A 24,919-nucleotide genomic window follows, 5' to 3' on the forward strand; every position below is an offset into this window, starting at 1 on the left:
TTATAAGGAAGATCTGCTAGGAACAAATTCTCCCTTTTTTTTTTGTCTGGGAATGTATTTGATCTTCATTTTTGAAAGATGGTTTTTCTGGATATGATTCTCCATTGACAGTACTTTGAATATGTCATTCTACTGCCTTCTGGCCTTCATTTTTTCAGATGAAAATTTAGCTGCTAATCTTATTAGAAACAAGTGAATTTTGAAAGCTGGCTGTATTCCTAGACACACGTTTACTGAAGGGGTATTTTATTTTGGGGGTTTCTGAAAAGTGGCTCTTACTTACTTAGTGTCCCAAAGCTGGTTCAAATTTAGTGACACAATTTCATTTGTTTGAGGAGACTTCTAAGGGATTATCTACATAAAGTCCAACAAAACATTTCACTTGGTTTTGGCAAAGAGAAAAATGAAAAGTAGACAGCATTTTGATATTCCAGTAAGACCAAAGACTTTGTACTAAGAAATATCTGAGTTTAATTCTCAAATTATAAGTTATGAAATCAATTGAGTAAATTACAACCATCATTTGTTTCATTGTATATGTATATGGATGGATTGATGGATGGATGAGTGGGTGGCTGGATGGATGAATGGATAGGTGGATGGGTGGATAGATGGATACAGACATACCTACACAGTTGGCAGGCAGACAAATGGATAGAATATACCAGATTGACATATAAAAATTTATTTATTGCTATGAGTCATGGTCAGAAATGCTTGAACACTGCCATTCTAGACCATTTCTTGGCTTGAAAGAGGGGAAGACGGCATGCTCTGGGATTTTTTTCCAGCACTGGAAAGGCTCTGCTTACCCTCGGGTATATCCTAAGCACTTTTCCCTCCTGCCTTGTTAGTCTCTTAACTCTTTTTTGCTTTTGAACAGTAAGAAAATATGCCCAACTCATTGCATTACCCCCAAAATTGTTGCATGTAGCCATCACCTTATACAAACACTCACACAGCCATGATGACAGGAGGTATATGCAATTTCCTGTCTTATTTGGCCCACCCTAAAATGCTTCTCTTATCAGGAAATGCTAACAATGAGTTGGTACAGAGAGAACTTTCAATTCACTGTTTTAGAGAATTCTGAGACTTTTTGTGAATGATTCATTCACTCATTTCTTGAGAGCATGACTTTGTATTCAGCAAAGTTCAGGCTAGTTTATAATTTTAAATGAAACGGAAGGGCAGGCAGGTGAAACTATTTGGCTCAGTTGCTAAAAACATTTATGCTGGATGTTCTCATTAGGTAAAATTATCCTGATTGAGTTGGTCATTAAGGCTTGCTTTGCCAGAATTAATTCAGTGGAGAGATCTATCAGATTGTTAACTACCTACTTAGAATGAGTAATTGCTACAGCTGATAAAGTATTTTTTATTAACCTTTGGGAGGCACTGAAATGGTGAGTTTGGGCCTTAACAAGACTCCAAACTTCTGGGAAAGCATCCAACCCACTTTTAGAGATTTTGATCTATCTTTGCAGAAATTCAGAACAGTATACTGACATCCCTTATGAGCATAATCCAAGACCCCTTTCTAGATCCTAGACTTGGTTTCCCCCCCACACTCTGTACTGCTGCCCCATTCCTTCTCTTGCCCTGTCTGTCCCCCCTAACCCTTGTCCATGAAATGCAGGCTTATTTTCACATGCAGAGTTAATTAGGTTGGAAGAAGACAGCCAGGGAAAACAAAGCAGCTCTCCATATATGAGTTACTGTAAAATTACGTGCCCTCCTAGTTAGCAGTTAGTGGCTTCCTACACAAGTGGCCAGTCAAGAGATTTCGTGGCTCTGTAGAATCACTGTTGTGTCACAGAGCATCTTCCTGTTGTGTCCAGCTCTAGGGATCCAGAGGGATGAGAAGTACCCAGGACTAAAACAAGATCCCCAGCATTTACAAGCCAAAGGGCTGAACCTGGAAGGGAAGGTGACAAGTTCTGGGTTTTTGCCTGAATTGCCAACATTTGCACCAGCTCTGAGGTTGAGTAGGTGAGGACGGGGGCATTAGAGCCTTTTCCCCCTTGATTATGAAATCATGAGACTGTAGTTTTACGTCATTGCTAACCTTCTCTGTCAGGCATGCTTTGTCTCTCTCCCTCTCTCCATCTGGCTGAAACCTCTACTTAGAAAATAAATTGCTGTGTATCGATTGTTCATTTTGTTTCTCATCCCCCAGACGTCCTTGTTATGCACTTAGCTTGCTTGGCTATATTTGTGAACAAGAGGGGAAAAAGTAATAAGTATTTCTAGCCTTCATGTTAGGATGTGGGAGGGACTTTTTTTATGTTGTTTTTGGTGCTTAATTTATTTAGTAACAACACCGAATCACCTTTTATTTATGAAAAACAAAAAAGCGTGTGTGTGTGCTTACACATCTTCTACATGGACAAAGTTCAAGCCAATTAATTGGTATTTATACTATGACTTTCTAGAAAAGTGAAATGTCTAGAAAATGTGGAAGCAGAGAGAAAAGTTAAAACGTATAAAATTACTACTTGGTCTCTGTAATTTTTGTTTCAATCCTTCCTTTGTATGGTTACCAGAGTAACCCTCCTAAAATGCAAGTTTGATCCTATTACTGCCCTCCTTGTAGTTGCTTCAGCTGGAAGCTGCATGCTATAATGGGAACACGGACATGGATTTGGGTCCTGGCCCAGCCATTTGCCCTATGGGTGATCTTATCCCCTCCAGCCCTACATCTCTCATTTCTTGAGCAAGGAGAATGCCTCCCTCACAGAGCCGTGGTGTGGGTCACATCACACAGCATGTGTAAAGAGCCAGCAGTGGTACTTGGCTCATGGCAAGTGTTCTAGTAAAGAGGACACTGGGGTTACAACCCATTAATATGGAGTCATCCTTGTGCCTGCAGGACGCTGTCATGATGTCCATGTGGCCCCGTCTGGTTGCAACTTGATCTTTGTGACACTCCCCTCTGTCCTGTTTGCTTTCACTCCACCCACTCCCAGTAATTTGGAAGGAGCCTGAAAAGCCTGTGAAACTAACATCAGACAGTTTGGCTATTTTTAATTGCCTCTGGCCAAAAATGTGATGGGAAGGGAGGTTGACTGAAAGGTAGTTTGGGGATTTGGCTTTCCATTCTTCCCATTTGCACAGAAAATTGAGAACCAAGGGGTCTCAGGACATTCTCCAAAATGAGGATGCTATTTTCATGAACTACCGCCTATAGTTCCTGCTGCCATAAAGTGTCTGGGAGTGAAAAATTGCAGGTCTTTCTATCCCTGGCTGCCCACATAGAAAAGAACAATCAAATCTATGTGGTTTGCCCTGAAATAAAATAGGAAATATGCAGGCTTTAGAGACTAGGATTTGGCATAATGCAAACCAAAATAAAGTTAAGTCATGAATCTGTAATACTTTCACCCACAGCTTTGAAGTCTTTATGATTATTGCTGCTGAGGACGACAGGCTGCATAAACACCATTTAGAATATAGCTGGAGGCTGGAGTTTTATAAGAAAAATGGCAACCAGAGCAATTTCCCTGAATGGTCCATAAGTACTAATTCTGTTTAATGTGACAGTTCCTAAATAACTCTGCATTCTTCACAGAAACACGTATGGGCGGTGCTGGGCCTTGCCGTCTAGAGTGAGTCTAAGAGTGAACTAGTCTTCAGTGTTTACGGATCGAGAAAATATCTCTCTGGGGTTTTAAAAAAATATGTGGGTGTTCGTGTGGGAGGGTTAGGGATGGGGAGCTGATGTAAACTGCCAGCTTTTTTCTGCTCCTCCATTATTTTCTTTGGATTTAAGTACCTGCATGATCGTTTCCCACCCTTTTGTGTCGGCTTTCTCTCTCCCTGTCCCTACCCTTTCTGTTGCTCACAGGTAAAAATGCTCTTAACTAATCAGTTGTACTGTGGGATGGCTTGTTGGGGTTTAGAGGCCGTCTCTCCTCCATCTATACCCGTCTTACTCATTCTCTGAGCTTGTTTACCTGAAAATGTCAAAGGGGGAAGAAGACTCTAGAAAAGGAAGAACTACGGTTGGCTAAATCAACATGGTTTGTCTTAGGCAATGTTCTCATCATCTTGGGGCAGATGCCTTGTTGCTTTACAAGTAAAATGTTGTAACGTGTATGGTTGACATTTCCTGCCGAGTTTTTGGTTCAGCATGTCAGTAGGAAGTACCAAATGAAACTCTGTGTCCTCCACCTTTATTGTTGGCGTGTTTCTCCAGCGAGGTAAAAGCATTAGCATCTATGGAATGGCATGTTTGGTGCAAGCCATGGCATGGCCATCCCAGCATTTCTGCTCTAACTTGTGGGACTTCACTCTGCCTTCAGCTCTCCTACGCTCTTCTATAATAGCCACAAAATCCTCCAAAATGCTTTGCTATTTTCAGACCTGCTCTCACTTAGAATAATTAGTTTCCAGCATTACTCACAAGTTTAGTGTCTAATTTGGACACGGGGTTTATTTTATTTGCCCTAAAACTGTCTTTTTTAAGCTTCAGAGAGCCTATATTCCAAGAATTACCAGCCTCTGCATGTCTCTCCCAGGTGCATTATATAACTATGTGGAGAGAAGGCTGGAATAACCCTGTCTAGAGGCGGCCTCCCCAGGGCTGTGGCCTTGCTTCCCTGCTCCCCACCTGATCTAGGGCTCCGTAAGGGACAGCTGGACTTCACAGCTGTACCTAGAATAGCACGTGGTACTTGTTGAATGAAAGAGTGGTTTCTCTGCTCTATCTTAAACATCTGGTCCATTGCCCAAGTCACTTTTTAAATTATTGACATAAAATTCCATACCATAAAATTAATCATTTTAAGAGTCCACTTGAAAGTGAAAAATTCAGTGGCATTTAGTAGCTTCACAGTGTTGTACACCTGTCACCTCTGTCTAGGTCCAAGACATTTTCATCATCCAAAGAGGACAGCCGGTACCTATTAAGCGGTCACTCCACATCCCTCCCTCCCCCTGGCACCTGGCGACCGCCTATCTGCTTTTTGTCTCTATGGATTTGCCTCTTCTGGACATTTCATGTGAATGGAATCATACAATTTGTGGCCTTTTGTATCTGTTTTTTTTCACTCAGTATAATGTTTTCGAGGTTCACCCATGAGGTAGCAGTTATTAGTTCCTCATTTTGGGGGGTTAGTTCAGTACTGTTCCAGTGTATGGATATAGCACATTTTGTTTATCTGTTCATCAGGTGATGGACATTTGAATTGTTCTGTCTTTTGGCTCTTGTGAATAGTGCTGCTATGAACATTCACATACCAGCATTTGTTTTCAATTCTTTTGATCCAAGTTGTGCTTATTTCCCAATTATCTCTCAGATCTGTCCACTGCTGTCCTGTCAGTCAGGCCACCCTTATCACTTACTGCAGTACTTAACTGGTCTGGCCCTGCTTCAACCTAACTCTACACTGCAACCCTGTAGCCTTTTCAAAATGCAGATCTGTTGTTCATGCCCTTCATTGATTTTAGAATTGCTGAGAGGGTAAGAAACAAACTCCTTTCAGGCCCACAGGCCTGCATGACCAGGTCTCTAACCATTCCTTTAAGCTCATCTCACCATTCTGCCCCTCACCATCTGAGCTGCAGCCACACTGACTTTCTGTCCAACTAACTCTCCAGGCCCTGCCCCATCACAGGCCCTTTGCACATGCTACCCCTGTTGCCTGGAATGCTCCCCTCTCCTCTTTGCCTAATTAATGCCTTCTCATCCTGGGGTTCTCAGTGCAAGCCTTACCTCTTCAGGGAAGCCTTCCCTGACTAAGTCAGACTCACCCCCACTGCCACTGCCAACATCATGGATGCCCACAGGCTCCTAACCACTCCTTTGCAGCACAAGTTCAGCTGCATGTTTGGATGATTATTTGATTCATAACTGTGCCTACAGAGACAGAAGGCAGCTGTTCTCAGATCATGGGTTCTGGAGCCAGACCGCCTGGGTTCAAATGCTGGCTCTGTCCCTACTGCCTGTGTGATCTTAGGCAAGTTAATTAACCTCTCTGTGCCTCTGTTTTCACATCCACCAAGTGAGGATCATAATAACATAACACCTACCTTAGAAGGCTGTTGTGAGCATGAAATAAACTCATGCGTGTTAAGTACCTGGCACTAAAATGACCTCAATAAAAGTATAATTACTATAACTTTTTAAAAACATAAATAACTGTGCCTACGTTGGCACCCCTACACCCCTCATCCCCAGACTGTAAGCTCTGGGGGGCAGGGAACCATGTCTCTTTTGCTCACGTTGTAGCTCCAGAGCCTAGCCCAGGATACCGACACGGTTAGTGCTTGTTACATTTTTATTGAATGATTGGAGGAATCCATTCTCGCGCTCGCCAGAGAAGAATATTAACACTACCGTGTTCCATCTCTCCGTCCATATCTGAGTTTTAGGGGGCTCTGCCTTCCAGCATGCAGTGTGGTGGCACTCGGCTGCAACCCCTCCTCCTGCCCACATCCCCAGCTGCTGCGTTTGGGGAACTGTGCTGCGGCGTGTGGCGAGTCGAAGATGGGGATCCTGTGTCCTTGGCCCTGCGCTGAGGGAGGGCCCAGTCTCTATGACAACCACAGGAGCACGGAGGAGGCTTGCCGTGCACCAGGCCTTGTACACCCTGCCTTAGAAATATCCAACTCATGAGGCGGGAATGATTGCTATCCCCTTGTTACAGCCGAGGAAAGGGAAGGCATGAACAGGGGAGCCATTTGGCCAAAGTCAAAACTCTTGGCAAGTGGCAGAGCCAAAGTTTGGATCCTGGGAGCTTTTCTCCCGAGTCTCGACAGCTTTGTTTAAGGCCCCAGAGCAAACAGTGGACGTTCCCACTGAGTTCCGGCTTGTGATCCCCCCCGGCCCTTCGCACCTGAGGGTCCTAACAGATACAGGTTGACATCAGGACAGATTCTCTAAAGAGACTTTAAAAACAAAGCTAGAGGGGAAAAAATAAAGGTGAGAATTGTTTATCTGTAGATGAAAGAAACTAAACTATTTACGAAGACTCCCACCTCTTATGTCAGTCGGAGATGTAAAAAAAGAGTGTTACTTCCTTTCTGATGGTACATTTCAGGCACTTAATGTCTGTGGTCATTCACTCTCTAGGCCCCTGTGCTGCCATCTGTTTATCACAAGTATGTATATTAAAAATGAAATAAAATAAAACCTCTTGATTTACATTCAGAAACAAAAATATTACGACTTTAACTTACTCAGGATATTTTTTTAAACATGTGGATGAAACCGTTGTGAGCACATAGGGTAGAATGGTGAGGTTTTATTGTTACCATAGTAGGTGATTTTAGGATGTTTATATTGAAATGAAATGAGCCCCCAAACGGCAGAAATTCCTCCCAGCCAACGAAACATCCACCACCAGGGGGATAGCACATTGTGTCCATATGATAGCATGTTAGATGGTGCATGAAGTGAGTTTGGAAGAGTTTGTAATAATGTGGCACAGTTATAACAAAACTGTGTGTCTTTATGAATAAACAGATATACATATATTAATAAAATGCATAGGAAACATCCTGGAAGGGAATCTACCAAAATTGTTAGCAGTGGTTGTCTTTGCACCATGACATTCTACTTAAATTTTTCTTTGTTTCTTTACTTTACAAATTGTCCTATAATGAGCTTGTGTTTACTGATACCAGAACATAAGACTCAATTTAAAGAGAAGGAGAGGGGACTTCCCTGGTGGCGCAGTGGTTAAGAATCTGCCTACCAATGCAGGGGACACGGGTTCGAGCCCTGGTCCGGGAAGATCCCACATGCCACGGAGCAACTAAGCCCATGCGCCACAACTACTGAGCCTGTGCTCTGGAGCCCGCGAGCCACAACTAGTGAGCCCGCATGCCACAACTACTGAAGTCCACATGCCTAGAGCCCGTGCTCTGCAACAAAGAGTAGCCACTGCAATGAGAAGCCTGCGCACCGCAGCAAAGAATAGCCACCCCTCGCTGCAACTAGAGAAAGCCTGTGCACAGCAACGAGGACCCAGCGTAGCCAAAAATAAATAAATAAATTTATTTTTAAAAAAATAATTTAAAAAATAATAAAGAGAAGGGGAGGAGCTTCCCTAGTGGTCCAGTGGTTAAGACTCCGCCCTCCCAATGCAGGGGGCCTGGGTTCGATCCCTGGTCAGGGAACTAGGTCCTGCATGCATGCTGCAACTAAGAGTCTGCATGAGGCCGCATGCTACAACTAAAGATCCCGCATGCCGCAACTAAGACCCAGCACAGCCGAAATAAAGAAAGAAAGAAAGAGAAAGAGGGAAAAACCCACAAAATTACTAGCGCAGTCTTAACTGCCATCTCAGATTAAGAGTCTTAGCATCCAAAGAGAAGAACCTTTGGAAATGTCCCTGAAGGGCAGAAACAAGGAATGATGAGGACGGTGACAAGGACGGTGGCAGCGTAGGAGTGTGGAATCCCCACAGGAGGGTCCCGGGCCCCCCGCATGCCTCTGCCTTCCCGCCCTAACCTCCCTTCCATCTCCACGAATCTTCAACTCCCTCTTACTCTCCATTTTATAATTGCCCTTGCGAAAAGAATCTAATTGCCCTTGCAAAGTCCCCTCCATCCCCCATGCTTATTTTTAACCATCTTGTTCAGGAAACATGTGCTGAGTAACTCCTGGGAGCACGGAGGAGAAGCTACCAGGACCAGCAGCTGCTCCGTTGACGGGGGGCATGTGGGTGTCGCTTCCCTTGACTCTGAAAAAGCAGCTGATGATTAGCTGTTTGTGGAGGCTGAGGGAGTGTCTCCTTGGTTGCTTTGTATCTTCCTCAGCATGATAAGAATGTTTAAACGAGGATGAACAGTCCTTCAGTATCCTCTCGGGTCCCTGTGGAAGAGTGTGCTCATTGCAGCTGACCTAGCTACGGCTCGCGGGCAGAGTGATGAAAGGGCGGTAAGCCCGTTGCTTCTCCGGACGGATGCAGAAGCAGGGGTCTGAGCTTTTAGGGCAGGGGCTGCCCTGCAAAGCTCTGAACGCTTGGCTGTGTGTCCCACTGGTCCCTGGCCCCTACCAGGGGGAAGCCTGTAGTCTGATGTGTTGACCGTCCCGGGAGAGCAGCGTCCTCAGGACCCAGGCAGCCTGGCGCATCGGTGAGGAAACTGACGTTAGCAGGGTGGTGGTGGTGCAGCTTTTAGCTCCAGAGAACCCCCACACACATTGTCACACAGGGCAGCTGGTTTGATTTGTGTTTTCTGAGCCTTCTCTCCTGAGTTAAGTGCATTTGACCAGTAGAGTTGCTGCCCCGGGTTTAACCCTCCCCGGCCCACTTGCCGGCAGTGGGTGACCTTGCCGTGTTCCCTTTCTGAGCCCTGCTTTCCTCAGGTGTCACATGAGAGAATTATTAACTGCCTCACAGGATTGTCATTAGGATCAAACGTGATAATACGTGAAAATTGCCGAATAGTTGGCACTTAATGAATGCTGGTACCCTTCCTCCTGCCTCTGGCTCTCTCTTTTTCACAGGGTTCAGAAGCTAACTTGATCGGGGATTATTGACCACCTATGTTTTCTTACTATTGCTGGATTTACCCAAACTTAACCTATTAGAATTACTACCTATGAAAAGTAAGCTCTTATTTTAGGCACTTTAGCAAGGAGTCTTCAGATGGGGCTTAGGGCATGTGAAGGAAAGCTGATGCTGGTTTTTGGAAGAGTGGAATCCATTCTCCGCGTTTGGGAGAAAGCCTTTGGAAAGTTAACCCAATGCCCTGTCGGCGCAATCAGCTTCTTTATGGAGTTCATGTGGCGATTATCACAGAGAAAGAGGGAGAAAGGAGTTTGAATGTTTCTGAGAATCCTGTATTTTCTCTCCCAGTTTTATACTTCTCTCCCCCCACCCTCCTGCCTTTCCCTCTCTCCTCCATCCTCTCCTCCTAGTGTTCTAGAATCATGCTGTGTTGGAACTTGGAAGTGCCCTTGTTGGGGGGGATAGTCATCTCCTCCCATCCCTTCACTAGATGGGGAGATCGAGACCCAAAGAGGTCAAATGCCAGGGGTGCCTGGGGTCCCGAGCTCCTCCAAGCTCCTCTTCTTCCAGCTCCTGAAAGTGGCCCTCTGAGGACACTTGCAAAGCTACAAGGAAACAAGCCCAGTTCTTTCTCTCAATATTAGAAAACGATAGTTGTTCAGTGAGCCCCCAAGGGGCAGAGGAACGGCTTCCCTCTCTCCCTCCAGCGACTCCAGGGCCTCTGCGAAAGGCTTTTAGAAGCAGTGCTGCAGCAGTGTTGTGTGAGGGGCTCAAAGCGGCCCTGGAGCCCCAAACACATGGCTCTCTGTCCCAGCTTGCACCTGTCTCCCCTCTGGGATACGTACCTGTGTTTGCATTTGAGCAAAGGTGACTACACCTCATCCTGGCTCTGTGGGAACAATCTCTTTCTCTTCCATACAGATTGGGGGAGAAAGGCAAGCGAAAGACTCTTCACTTTTGTCCTGTGTCCGTGGTACATTTTGTGTGTGTGCCCTGCTCTGGGGAGAGGTGGACCAGGGCCTTTAAGACGCCTAAGAACCGTTAAGGCACTTAGCGCTTAGTAGGAAAGAGCAAAGTAACTGAGTGTATTGCTGCCCCGTAGGCAATATGGCCTTACAAAATATCAACATCTTAAAGTCTACGTGTGCCCGAAAAACTTTGTAATAGGCTTATTTGTTACAGTTCAAAGGCCAAACATGGTTAATACTGCTCCAGGCGTAATTGGGCTTTTGCACTGCTCAGTGTTCTTTTGAGAGTATGTTGACATTTTTAATGCCCCTAACCATTCCTTGCTTTCACTCTCCACGTGATCACTGTCAGGTACCCATAGATGTGCTGGCTTCTAATGTTGGCCATAACATACATGTGGTTGACCATCCTGGCAAAGATAAGCCCTTGCTTACTATTAACATTTCAAAAAATATTGTCTGTGTTATTTGCTCTGTTTCCTGTAGTATTAAAATGAAAGTTGAGTCTTTTGACCTTGCCTGACTTAATACAGGGCTGCTTTCTTTTATGATGGCAGTTTATCTTTTAAAGGCACCTGTGCCTCTCCATCCACCACAGTACACTGTGTTCCCAAGAGCTGAGTGCACAGAGGGAATTGGTGGTTGACAAGCGGAAAAGTCACCTCCAGACTCAAAAGAGAAGTCACCTCCAGAATCAGGAAAGCAAGCGAAATAGCCAACTCAGTGAAGCAACTTCATCTGGAAATTTGACCCAGAGGATTCCAAGTGAAAACATACCCTCCCACCCCCCAACTCCCCCCCACCATCCAGGAAGCGGGATAAGGGCAGCCGTTTGGAGTTTGCTTTGGAAACGCCTGCCCGTACTCTGACATTCTGTCTCCAGCTGACTGTGCAGTCAGCCCTAATAGCATGTCTTTATAACCAGCACACAGAGCCTCAGGTTTCCTTTCACCTTAACTGGATGCGGAAGATGAAGGGACCGCTGAGCTTGGTGGTGCCTGGACAGGCCACTGAGTGAGGTTGGAACACCTTTCCTATTGTTATTTGCCAATCAGGACCAGATGAACTAAGGAGTATTCATTTCAGGAAGGGGGAAGGGTAGAAGGGAAGAAACAAAGTCCAAAGGTCCACAAGCAAAAATCAGTTGTGTCAAACCTTGGAACCTTTTGTCACTGCAGAGATGAGCAGAGTCCAGTGATCCAGGCAGACCCCAGGTGCATCACATCCTAAGTGTAGCCAAAGGAATCTTGGCTTTTAGGACCTGACGTTCCTGAATGCCAGTGCCTTGGACAACTTGGAGATTGGAGTTTAAATGTCTGTCTTGAGGCGCCTTATTGCCAAGGTGAAGGGTGGGGTGGATTTGGCCTTGACGATCAAGTTCTGCCATCTGACCAGCAGGTTGTGGGACAGGTGCTAAAGGATGGTGACATCACCCCTACTTGATCTGAAGCTTGAGAAACAAGTCCAGCCCATGGGGGTTCTTGTAACTTATCCTGGGAGAGAGAAGCCATAAGGTGGGATTCCCCCAGAGACATGCCTTTGATTTATTCATTCAGTAAATATCTGTTGCACGCTTTTCGCCGTACGGTGGCCAGGCTCCCTACATGTGTTATCCTACGGGGTGATCTGCAAAGGGCCTCGGTCAGATGCTTCCACTGGGCAGGGTGGGAGAGCTGAAATGGTATTTATTTGTTTTGAACAATAAAAGCTGTCTTTCCCGACCACAGGTATTAAAAATGTGAAGGCCGAGTTCTAAAGCAACAATTGTCTAGCCTTGTCTGAGCTTCTAAAACTTTGGTTTAAAATTGCTTGGGGAACTTGTCAGAAGTGCATACCTTGGCTCTAACCTCAGAGATACTGATTCAGTAAGGTGGGCAAATCTACAGTTTAAAATAAGAGCCGGAGTAATTCTGACAGAGGGAGACAATGGGACTTTAGAAACATCGGTGGCAGGTAGGAGGACTCCTGTTGGGGCTGCACAGATCACAGTTACCTGGGAGGCTTTTTTCCAATCACACTCACCTTCCCCCTCCATTTCCGCCCTTTCTGCCCTGGTGAGCCACTTTTACTTACGAGTATTATTTCTCCCTTCTGGTATGTGGGCGAAGCAGAAAAGTTGAGAACCAGTCGTTCTTAACAAAAACAAAACCAAAAATTGACTTAAGGCAGAGTTCAGGTTGAGGGCTCTCAGAGGATACTTTTGTTTTCCTTTGAAATTTTGGGGAGATAGGATCTAAGGATTGGTAAAGGCCAGTTGGCCACACCCCTTGCAGCCTGCCCGTTCCCGCCTGTTCACCTGTTCTGGCCAGGAGGTGGCAGGTCAGGAGACAGACCTCAGTTCACACCCCCCCACACCAACCTCTGTCAGCTGTGCAATCTCGAATGTAAACTCACTTACGTTTGGGCGTAATCTTTCTGGGCTGCACCTCACTCCCGAATAACTGGTAGGATGTGGCCGGCCGGGGGGGATAATAGGGGTGGTGTGTACAAAAGAGGAGGGGCTCTGGAACAGGATTCTCAAAGCTTGCCGAGCTCGTGCATCACCGTGGGATCCTGTGAAAGTGCAGATTCCAATGCTCCAGATGTGAGATGGGCCTGAGAGCTTGCGTTTCTAACAGACTCCCAGGTGACGTTGATGCCACTGGACCACTCTCTGAGTAGCAAGAATTTAAAGGTGCCCCCCTCCTTAGGCTTGCTGCAAACTCTTAGTGCAGTCAGCCAGCTAAGTTAACGAGCTGGCAATTCTTTTTTCAGTCCTAGAAATAGAAGAAAATACCTACCCCTTACCTAATGCTGATCATGAAAATTGGAGCATAGAATGCTTTCAGCCATAAACACTGTTCTCCCTGGTCCCTTATATTATTAATCATCCCTAATAACATAAGAAATACTGAAGAAGAGGGCAGAGGGAGGAATCATCTACTCTGTGGGCCAAGAGAGGTCATCAAGGGCAAGGCTTCAGATGTACAAAGTACAGGCGGCGCTTAGGGTTCAGGAATCATGGTTCCTTGTCTCCCAGAGTTTACCTGTGACAGAAAGGCTTTTAAATATAAAACAAAGAAAGAGGAGAATGTCTTTCCTTCATTTAATAACACCAACTTTAAACTTGAGTCAGAGTCACCTGGAGGGGCTGTTAAAATGCAGATCGCCAGGCCCCGCCCAGAGACTCTAATTCAGTAGCATTTTAGGTTCCCAGGTGATACTGATGATCACACTTGGACTAACTGGCACATCTCTGAGAGCGGTGTGCATGGAAAATAGTGTCAGCCTGTGCCGCCTCCTCAAAGTTCTGACCCCTCCCATCAAAGTGGCATTGCCAGCAGTGGGAATGTGTAAGCTGGGCTGGCGTTTGGGGCGTGAATGGGAGAGTCACCTGTCTTCAGGTGTCTGAAGGTCCTGTGAGGGTCAGGAGAGATGAGCTTTCTGGCTGCCTGCAGATCACTCTTCCCAGCACAGCGTGACCCCAGAAGCCCGGGCTCTCTAATGTAGCTGGTTGGCTAATCACCTCGGGGGCTTTTTAAAACTAGAGCTTCCCAGGGTGCATCCTCAGAGATTCAGGCGAGCAGCCAGGCTTGGGACCCCCTGCGTGGAGAGCAGTGAGGCACCAGATGGGCAGTGGAGAGCTGCTCTCCTTTCTAATGATTCTTGGATTCAGCTCTAATGAGCACTCAGAACGTAAATGATTCCCTGGCAGGAAATTGGACCCTCTGGAAGTACATTTCCTGCTGGATCCCTAAAGTTAGAGTCGATAAATTCTACCAGCATTTTCCAAAGTGCTTCATTTCCTACCCGAGGATGGCTACCAGCCAGGACCATCTGGCCATGGGGACTCATCCGAGGCAAAAGCCCCCCATCGGGAGTAACACTGTCCGTGGCAGCATTGAAAGAGGAATGGATAAAAGTCACTGATGACCAAATCCCAGAGAGAACACTTCCCAGGCAAACTCAAAGTCAGGTTAAAATTGAGGCCATTATTTAAATAATTAGCTTCAAGAAGAAATTCCTCCTTTTGTTTATCATACACGGATTTGAGGACTGTGGTCTTCCTTGGAGTTTCCTGGTTCACCAGCAGAGCGTCACTGGGCGCCATGCTCTGTGCCAGGTGGGCTTTATAAAGGTGACTTGGGGACAGTCCCTGCCCTTATGGTGTCCACCGCTGGGGAGAGGTAGACACGTAAACACATAACTGTAAAAGCAGCATGACTCCTAGAACAGTAACCATCTAGAGAAGCCCTCCCAGCAGGCTCCATCCTTGCCTGGTCTCATTTTCTCCATAGTGCTTGTCACTATGGCAATGACTGGCTGAGTACTTGCTTATGCCTCGTCTTCCCTCTTACAGCATGAGCAATGGGAGAGCAAAGAACAGACTCTTAGACCCTGGCATCTCTCAGCCATTGGATGTGAGCCTCCCAGGAAGGGCACGAGTGCAGCCGTCTGCAGCTGAGGCATTCCCAGAGGGGGCTGCCAGCTGACGGCTGTCTGCCCACAGCACCACCTAAATCTGGGGCGGATGCTTAGGGAGGATGTGGGACCTGCAGTGGTTCTCAGACCTTAGCAGGCATCAGAGTCACCTGGAGGGCTTGTTAAAACACAGGTCGCCGGGCCTCACCCTAGAGTTTCCGATACAGTAGGTCTAGGATGGGGCCAGAGAATTTGTAACAAGGTCCCAGGTAACGCTGTTGTTCCTGGGCCCCACACAACACTTTGAGAACCACAGGGGTGGTGCGTCAGCATAGGCTTACAGGTTACCCAGTGGACGGATGGTAGGTGATCGAATGACAGAGAGGCAGGGAGGCCTCCACAAGCTACGCCAGTGACCCAGGTGAGAGAAGATGGGTTCTGAAACGGGCCACAGCAGTGGTGCTGGAGAACAGAAAGAGGGCACTGCAGACACACGTGACGCAAGATGGGGCCTGGTGAGCGCTGGCACGTGGGAAGAGAGGGAAGAGGCCGAGCAGCTGGAAGGATGCAAATGCCGGGAACTGAGATGGGCATGGGGGCGGGGGGAGGGGAACGGCATGTTCCTTTGGGACCTGCTGGATGTGTGCTTCTCTGGAAACCTTCAGATGGGAATGTTAAAAAGGAAGTTGAAATACAATTCAAAACTCAAGCGGGGAATCTGAGCTGCAGGTACAGATGTGGGGGCCTTTGGGATCGAGGTATAAGCTGAAGCTGTGGGGCTGAGTGAGATTAGTCCAGGGCAGCTGATTAAAGAGATAGCAGTGAGGCCTCCACAAGGGAGCCAAGAGATTGGCTTGTAGGGCCGGGCAGAGAAAGAGATGAGTGGGGTGGTCCAAGGTCATGAAGCAAAGGGACAGGAGGGTGTCACCGGGAAGGGGCAGTACCAGCTGTCAGAGGATCTCAAATGAGATGAGCCCAAATCTGACAAATTCTGGGGTCGCCTCAAAAGAACCAACCCTAAGAGATGGGGTTGTGTTTGAGTCACGAGTTAGAGGAACTGGTCCACATACTCTGAAGCCCGTAGTTTTTCAACTCCTCATTTTACTTTGTCTGTGCAGTTTTTTTAAATTTTTATTTATTTATTTATTTATTTATTTATTTATGGCTGTGTTGGGTCCTCGTTTCTGTGCGAGGGCTTTCTCTAGTTGCGGCAAGCGGGGGCCACTCTTCATCGCGGTGCGCGGGCCTCTCACTATCGTGGCCTCTCTTGTTGCAGAGCACAGGCTCCAGACGCGCAGGCTCAGTAATTGTGGCTCACGGGCCCAGCTGCTCCGCGGCATGTGGGATCTTCCCAGACCAGGGCTCGAACCCGTGTCTCATGCATTGGCAGGCAGATTCTCAACCACTGCGCCACCAGGGAAGCCCTGTCTGTGCAGTTTTATTTTGCCTTGATGATAAAGTCGCCTTATGGTACTGTATTGGTGGAACACACATAAACAAAAAGAAGCTCACCCTACAAACACACATGGGGCGTAGTAACCATCCACGACAGGAGGGCTTTCTTCTCAGAGGAAAACCAAGGTGAACAATATAGTGGTGCACGGTGAGGGCAGGGGTCAGTTGGTGTTTTTTTAATTGAAGTATAATTGACTTACAATATTGTATTAGTCTCAGATATACAACATAGTGATTTGACATTTTTATACCTTATGAAATGACCACTACATTAGGTCTAGTTACCATTTGTCACCATACAAAGTTATTTCACTATGGACCACATTCTGGGAGTCAGTTTTTGTGCCTCTAATATAAGCAGTGGGAAGACAAGACACCATGTATTCATCTTTTTTCCTCTTCATTTGATACCTATCTAGACCCTCCTGGGACCTTAACCACTGGTTTTGCAGGGATTAAAAGGATTCTGACAACTTGTTTTGAACTATTTGTGGTAAAATGCTACAAAGAGAATCGATTGCTGTGAGCTAGGAGTCCCCCAGTGATAATTATGTATTTCACAGGTAGACAGTTTGCTTTTTAATTTGTGGCACTTGTTTTGCCATCCAGGTCTTCGCAAACCCTGGTCTTTGAGAACACAGGGATGAAGTCTGACAAGTGTCTGAATCAGGCTGATGAGTCAGGATCACACATTTTCGGGCTCCTTGGGCTGCCTGCAGCGGGAACGGCTTTAGGCGGGAACGCATACTGACTTGTGCTCTGTCTTTACAGTTCTGTACGGAGTTAAACCAGCCAATCCTGCCCAACATCCGCAAGTGGAAGGGGCCCCGAGGATGCTGGAAGGCCGTTGTTTCGGAGAAGCCCTCGACTCAGCTCCAGAAGGTACCCTCATCTGCAGAACTGGGGGTTTCTTTCCATTTTCTTTTCCCCTGATCACAGACATTTGAAATTATTTTCCTTTGCGAACATCGTTGATGTAATTTTGTATTTCTGCCCACTTTTTAGCTCTTGGCCATTTGTTTCAAAATGCCCTGGTTCTCGTTTCCTGTTTGGATCAGGAATGGACTGCCGCCCACTCGGAAATGGGAGTTTGGGTGTTGGGAGGAAAGGAGAAATCCTGTCTGGAACCAAGGCAGCAAATGGGGCATTTCTGTCCTTTGTGCTCCTAATCCCTTCTCCACAGTTCTAGCTTCTGCCAAGTTTGTGGAGAGCCCATTGTTCACTGACTGAAAAGTTCAGATTCACTTAATTCATACGTGAAGTGTTTGCTTTCAGTGGTAGGAATTGTGCATGTGGAAAATTTCAGCAGATTTTCATTTTGAATTTTCTTTCATTAGTATTGCCCATATGGGTTTGGGTAAATCTCTGTATGTATACATTTTCACTCCTACCTATGATATTCAAGACCAGTTTTTACTCACTTGAAATATTCAATATCCGTGGAGTTTTAGATTTTTAAAAAAAGACTCCTGATAGTTAATTATGAGTGGATTATATCATTACATAATTTTCCCATAAATGCAGATGTTATATTTTTTATCTCTAGGATACCTAATGTGCTCACAAACACATATAAATTGGACTCATCTGAGTGATATTTGAGATTTGGGGCTTTTAAATTATAAATGTTTACTGGATTAAAACTATCCAGTCACTTCTTGACAATAAGCTCTCTTTTTAGCTACTACTTTAAAGTGTGATGTAAAACTTACTTCTCTGGGTTTTGGGGTGTAAGTGGTTACTGCAGGTAACAGCCAGCGTATATTCACAAGGAGGCTGGAAATACAGCCAAATTGGAAGGTATCTGGTCTTTACCACTCCAGCCCATAGCTGTTCCTTCTCAGTCCACGTAGAAATAGTACTAATATTGCTTTTTTTTAAATAGCACTTTACACAAATATGTAGGTTCACAGGGCTCTTACTGTCCATTTAACACTCTTTTTTCATCTGTTCAGCAAATCATTAAAAAGGTTACTAAGTGCCAGGCACTATGTTATATGCCAGATATTCACGGTGAGAAAGATAGAGCCAGTGACCCAGCCCTGCCCAGGGGCTTGGCTGAGCCTGATGGAGCCCGTTGGAGGGACAGGCCAGGTAACCCTACTCCAGGTCAGGTGTCAAGGCCATTGGAGAACAGCGTGTGGCTGCCACTCAGATCTCTCAGCCTCAATTCCTTCATCTGTAAAATGGGAGCAGCAGCCCCTCCCTCAGCTCACAGGGTGGCTCTAGGATTTTAAAAGATAATGTGCACTGAATGCTTGATTAACAGACATAAGCCAGCGCCTGGCAGGGTACACATGAGGCGGCAGGCAGGTGTACTGGGAGCTGGTACCCGTCGCGGGCTGCCGCTGGTACAGTCTAGCTGGTTGTTGCCGAGGGTGTAAGGAACCTGCAGTGGAAAGAGCAGCATGCACAGCCTTGTGAGGCCAGAAAGGCCCAGTCTGGCTGGGAACATAGGTGAACAGGCATGAAAGGCAGCACTGAGCAAGGAGGTGCCCACCCGGAGGGCCCAAAGGGCAGTGGGCAGCGGCGCCACTGAAGGATTTTAAGCAGAAGGGGACCTGAGCAGTGCTTTAGGGAGGTGACTCTGGCACCACTGCTTGGGAAACAGTAAATGGGGGGACAGCCCCCTGAAGCCGACAGGGCAGATACATTTCCGTCACTTTACGCCTGAGGGAACAGGTTTGGAAAAACAGAGTGGCTCCCAGGGCTAAGTGAGGTCCCAGGGCTAAGTGATTCGAGGGGATGAGACCCAGGTCTTCTTACACTAGCACTGGTTCCAGCGGGTGGGCAAGTCAATCATTTAAAAATGGAAACACGCACGGCACGCAGGACACTGTTCCTTCCTTCCCCCCTCTTCAGCACACGGGTGGCTGGGACCTGAGCTGAACCTGGGGACTCAGCAGAGGCCACTCAGGACGTGCAGAGTCACTTCTCCTTTCACAGGAGCATCGCCGGCCCCTCGGATGACACTGCTGATCCCACCCGGGCAGCAGAGCCTCCAGCAGCTGGGATCGGGGCAGGGGGATCTTTTCTCTTTCCACAAGGCACCTGGTGACAGCAGCATGAAGCAGCCAGGTTCAGAGCGGCCCCTCTGATGGCCAGAGGTGGCAGGGGTTCATTTAGCCCCAGGCCCTCGACCCTGCCGACACCACCCCCATCCATCTGCCCCGCTCAGCGGCCTTCTCAGTGCCCTGCACCGGGGCTTCAGACCCCTGTGTGCAGCCCTGTAGGCCTGAGGAGGGCCTTTGACCAGTTCTAAACCACTGGGACTGTTAGCCCTGACCTCTCTTCATCCAGCAAATATTTATTGAGCTTCTGCTAGGTGCCAGGCCCCAGTTGTTATAAGCAGCAACTAATCAGTAAGCAAAACCACCCCTTGGAGTCTTATACTTGACCCTCAGCATTGCCATTTACCAGCTGTGGGGTTTCAGGGGAGTTACTTAACCTCTCTGAGCAGCTGAGTCTTCATCTGACAGATGGGCGTGTGAGTGGCTACCTCATGGGAGGCGATGATTAAAAAGATAACTCCATGCCTAGTCTGGGCCGCCCCCAATCCCCCCAAAAGAAGAGCCCAGGCACCCCGGCTGTATGTGAAACTCCCTGAGATTGCCAGTCTGGGAAAGTTGGTGGGGGCACAGGGAGGAAGATGCCGTGGCTTTTGGATGTGCTTTTGTCTCAGAAACAGGCCTTGGGCAGTAACCCCAGGACCCGGTGTAGAGCCTGCTGCTTCCCCCTCGTCTCCTCCTGGCCTCGCCTGCCACCTCCCCAGCTCGGGGCTGAGCCCCGCCGCCAGACCGACCCCTCTGCACACTAACGCCTTGTCTTCTCCCGCAGGGCGCTGGGTTTGCAGGGTTCCTGTGGGACACCGCGGCCGGGGTGGAACTGAGAGATGCCACCTGGCAGGACAGCTCACCTGGCAATGGGCACGGGAAGCCCGCAGGCCCCAGCCCGTACCTCGTGAGGTTCAAGGTACCGCTTGCTCATGTTGCCGTGAAGCGCCACTCCTTCTAAAAAGGAAAAAAAGTCCCCTTTTGAACTGTGAGCCAGAGAAGCTCGTCTTTTTGCTTTGGTTTTCTTCTCTCTCAGGGCTGGGTCAGCAGGCACTCCTGGGGTTCCCTTGGCTGGGAACTTGTCCAGAGCAGGAATGAAAGGGATTTGGGGGGACTATAGATTTGGTAACTTTGACAGCTGGGCAGGAAGGAGATCAGGTGGCTGCCTTTCAAACCTGATAAACAGCAGAATCACCTGGGGAGATTTTCTCAAAATGAGGGTTTCCTGGACCCTGCCCCAGACACACAGAATGTCCGGTTTTCAAAAGCACCTCCGGTGCTTCTTGCGTTCTCCCTGCGCTGGTTAAGGATGCTGGGCCTTTGGGAACTGCTGGATTAGAGGGCAGCAGAACTGCTCTGAGGACCCCCTTCCCTTACCAGGGAGACGGGGACCCTCGATAAGTCATTTGGGTTTGGAAGGGGCTCAGAAGAGCTTCTGGGCGGTGGGGTGAGGGCAGCCCTGTAACTGACACCTCCAGATGAGCCCTGTCTCACCAGAGCCGGGAGCAGCAAGCAGACTGATCTAAGCTGCCTCTTCGATTGCCCTGGACGCCTCTGGGAGGTGTTAAGGCACAGCAAACAGTCAGAAGCTGCGCAGCAGGAAGGAGGAGAAGGCAGCAGCCAAAACAGATCACCAAGTCAGCAGTTCGCCTTAACCCCGTGAAGTGACAGGGTCGGGCAAGAGTGGTCCCCAGCAAGCCGCCTGCAGGGTGTCTGGGACACCCCCTTTCTGTATGCTCCAGAGCAGTTCTGGAGCCTGAGAGTTGCCCCAGACCTCAGCACAGTCTCTCCCTGGTGGCACGGGGCTGGGGCAGCCCATATGCTGGGGGCTGTGGTGGCTCTGGTGGAGATCTAGCCCAAGCTCATCCCGCCTCGCACCCGTGGTTGCAGAGATGCTGGCGTTCCGTGTGCACACACACGCCCGGGGGTGTCTGCGTGCTGTGCTTATGGTACTGACGCATAAATCAGCTAGGTATCACCTCTTCCCTGGGTCCCTTTTCTATGTAAGGTGACGGTACTGGCTTTGGCCAAGCAAAGCAACAGGAAGAACCAGCCAGTGTCTCTAGGGGGCGGGCTGTTTTTAACGGCCAATGAGAAATGCTTTCAGATCACGAATTGCCCAGATCCTCTAAATGAAGCGATCCCCTAGACAGGCACGTAGCCTCCTCTACTTTGTGTCTCATCCTAGGCCAGGCAAGTTGTAGGGACAGAGATGTGGCTTCGCTCTCCAGGCAGGTTTTCCCCGCCCATGGCCTTACAGTGCTTCCCCCGAGGTCAGAGCCACAGCTGCAGAGGGAGCTCTCCCGGCTGGGCACCGGCGATGGCAAACTGGGGTCACATCTGTAAAACGAAACTGGTAGCCTCCACTTCCCGGGGGCTCCCTCTGCACCTCCACCTTCCTGGTAGGGTTTGGTGTTTGTTGCCATGACAAACAGAAGGGCGGGGTTGCCAAACCCAGAGCAGCTGAGCAGTGCTGTGGTGCTTGGGAGACCGACTCCGACTTTGTCCTTCCTCACCTGCCCTGGGGACACAGGATGGGCATAGCCCGTGTGCCGCCAGGGTTCGGGCAGCTTTCGTTCTTCACATGTCTGAAATCAGGTGAAAGTAAGCCTCAGGGCGCAGTGGTCTCTGGAGGGAAGAAAACACATGGGGGAGGTGCAGGGGGAAGGAGGTAGGGCCCGGCAGCGGGTCCTGGCAGGGGGTGGCGGGCTGGCCCCGTGGGTAAGAGCCCCAGGTCTTTGTTAACAAAGCTGCTAACCAGCGGCTAGAGCTACCTCTTCCTCTCTCATAGCTGCTCAGAAGGAAAAAAGCTACAAAAATTTGATACTTCTAGATGTGCCGAATTTTCCAGGCCCTAAGGAGGAGTAGGGGTTGAAATGTAAGGGGTACACCGATAGGACAAGACAGGTCTTGGTCCTGCAGGGGCCCCAGAAAACTCTTCCAGTGGCCGCCTTGCCTTCTCTCCAGGGGGAGCTGGCCTTGTGCGCGTTTCCCATTGTCAGTGTTGTGCAGGAAGCTATTCGTGGGGCAGAGGTAACGGGTACAGGCAGTAAGAACATCTCCGCCTGTCCCTGATGCTTTGTTTCCTGTTGCCCAGGTGGGAAGTCATGACTTGACCCTGGTGAACCTTCACCTGGCAGCCCTGACCCTCCCAGGGGGTGAGAACCCAAGCAAGAGTCACAGTGACAGCCACTGCTGGGCTAGCTTCGTGCAGACCTTGCAGGAAACCCTGAAAGGTAGGAAACTGTCTTTCTCTGCGGCTGGGCCAGCAGCCCCCACTTCTGCAGGGCAGGCGGGGGTCACCTCTTCGGAGCATCCCTCCCCTCCCTTAGGCTGGCCGTCCTGTGGGCGGCGATGCATACTGAGTAATTCATGGGAAACCACCACACCGCCTGCATCCTGGGGAGCCCAGCTGCCCCGTGCATGCTGACAGCTTTGTCTCTGTGGGTCTAGCGTGCGGGTTCCACGGTGTTGGCTTTGTGGCTCTTCAGACTCTCTTTGATGGAAAGGATTAGGAGGGAAAAAAACTAAGTGATGATACCCTCCCCCGTGACACCCATCGTGGGCTCCGCTGCCCCGGGTGTGCCCCCGTGGTGGTCCTTCCTGCAGATCTGCACCTGCTCTTCTTGTGAAAGACGGTTGGTGACAAGGGGAGTGGGAAAGTCCTGACGAGCCGGAAGTTGAATTTTTCTCCCTGGTGGAATGCCGACCTTGTTCAAGGAGCCCTGAAGCTGACAGAAAAGCTGGATTTTAATCTTAGCTCTTTCAGCTGTAGGACAGCTGTAGGACATCCGGCAAGTCACCACCCTTCAAGCCCCATCTGATGGGGGCTGGCAGTGCTAACCTCACAGGGCGCCCAGGGGCGTGGTAACCGTCTGAGGGAGGACCCAGCACATAACAGGGGCTCAGCGGACATGCGTTGACTCACAAAAATGCCAGAGGGATTAAGAGAACATTGAAAGGAACAGAACTTCAGAAGAAAGGTGGGGCACTCTGCTTTCCAGGCTCCTGCCCCCAGTAACACAGAAGGTTTTCTGTGCGCAGTTTACCAGAAGGAAAAGTTGACACGGCTGTAAAGACTGGATGTGCTCCGTTTGGCTTGGCTTTTCAGAGCACTGAGTTTCTCCAGGTGCAGGTTCATAGCCGGAGGCCTGCAGTTCTCTCCCATATTCTAGAGTCTTGACCAATATTCCCTCGCTCGCTAAGCCTTGTTTTCCCTTGTTGAACTGGCACCCCCCAAAAGGTGATTTATGAAGATTTGGCTACAAAAATAACTCAGTCAAACTACACATTTACAGTTTGAAAAGATTTTTATCATGGTAAAACATACGTAACGTGAAATGTACCATCTTAACCGTTTTTAAGTGTACGAGTCAGTGGTATCAAGTACCTTGACATTGTTTTATAACCATCACCACCGTCCATCTGTAGAACTTTTTTATCTTCCCAAACTGAAACTCTGTACCCATTAAACACAAACTCCCCATTCTCCCTTTCCTCCCAGACCCTGACAGCCACCCTTCTACCTTCTGTTTTCTATGAACCTGACCACTCTAGGTATCTCATGTCAGTGGAATCTTACAATATTTGTCCTTTTATGGCTGGTTTATTTCACTGACATTATGTCTTCATGGCTTGTAGTATATGTCAGAATTCTTTTTAGGGCCAAAGACTATCCCATTCGTCGGTCAGTGGACACTTGGGCTCTTTCCATCTTTTGGCTGTTGTAAATAATGCTGATAACACTGATAGGCAGCTTACATCTCAAACCAGGATGTGCTGTGACCAGCGTTCTCCTTAAATTATGAGTCTTTGGGCTAAAAAAAAAAAGTCAGAAAGATGTTTAAGTTGAGATACTTCATCCAAGGAGCAGCTATGTGGGAAATTGTTCACCTACAGCTACTTTCTAACCTATTAAAAAGGATGACTTGATAGCTTTTAAATCTGTGGACATTTCTATTGTTCTTGATCTCAAGCTTTTCCTTTTCTTTACACGGAAGCAGAAAGGAAAGATGCCAGTTCCTAACTTCTCTGATAACCTTAGGCCCTCACCGTTTTTTTCTGATATCCAGGCAGGGATCAGGTTTTTTGTCAGAAAACCTGGGCAGGGTATTGTTCCAAGTTGCCAGGGGCCTGTTGACCCACAGCCTGGCTAGGCCTCGACATGCCCATGTAAGGACAGTGACTCATGTCCCCGTGTCCCCCTGCTTGTAGCTAATATCCAGTTTGCTGTTAACTAGTGACATGGCAGAGCCGAGGATTCAGGAAGTGCTGCAGCCTGCCCAAGGGGCAACAAGGGTAAATCGATGAGCAGAGGTGGCTCAGCTGAAACAGAGACTAAGCCTTTATTCCACAGGCTTCTTTCTATCAGAGTAAGCAGAGCCGATTTGATTAGCAAACTCTGGGCCTTTCTGCCTTTGTCTGGAATGTGCTCTCAGGTTGAAGTCAGCAGGGGCTGGGGGTGGAGTGCCCATCCTCGGATGGAATTTTCTTCTTTCAGACCCCACGGGGCCTGTTCTGTGAACTCAGCAAGAGTGAAACAGGGCAAAGTCATGCTTGACATCTGGGTAAGACCTTCTTC

At 48.2% G+C, this 24,919-nt stretch overlaps 1 protein-coding gene across 1 annotated transcript in view; it reads left to right on the forward strand.

Moving 5' to 3' along the window:
• The window catches only part of EEPD1 (endonuclease/exonuclease/phosphatase family domain containing 1), a 115,832-nt gene that overhangs the window by 86,391 nt on the left and 4,522 nt on the right, over positions 1-24,919 (forward strand). The window contains exons 4-6 of the mRNA XM_082399527.1: positions 17,057-17,167; positions 20,123-20,257; positions 22,436-22,574. Coding sequence (XP_082255653.1) covers positions 17,057-17,167; positions 20,123-20,257; positions 22,436-22,574 — 385 coding nt within the window. The remainder of the gene's footprint in view (positions 1-17,056; positions 17,168-20,122; positions 20,258-22,435; positions 22,575-24,919) is intronic.

Source organism: Balaenoptera borealis (assembly GCF_965194805.1).
Source record: "Balaenoptera borealis genome assembly, chromosome: 7".
NCBI lineage: Eukaryota > Metazoa > Chordata > Mammalia > Artiodactyla > Balaenopteridae > Balaenoptera > Balaenoptera borealis.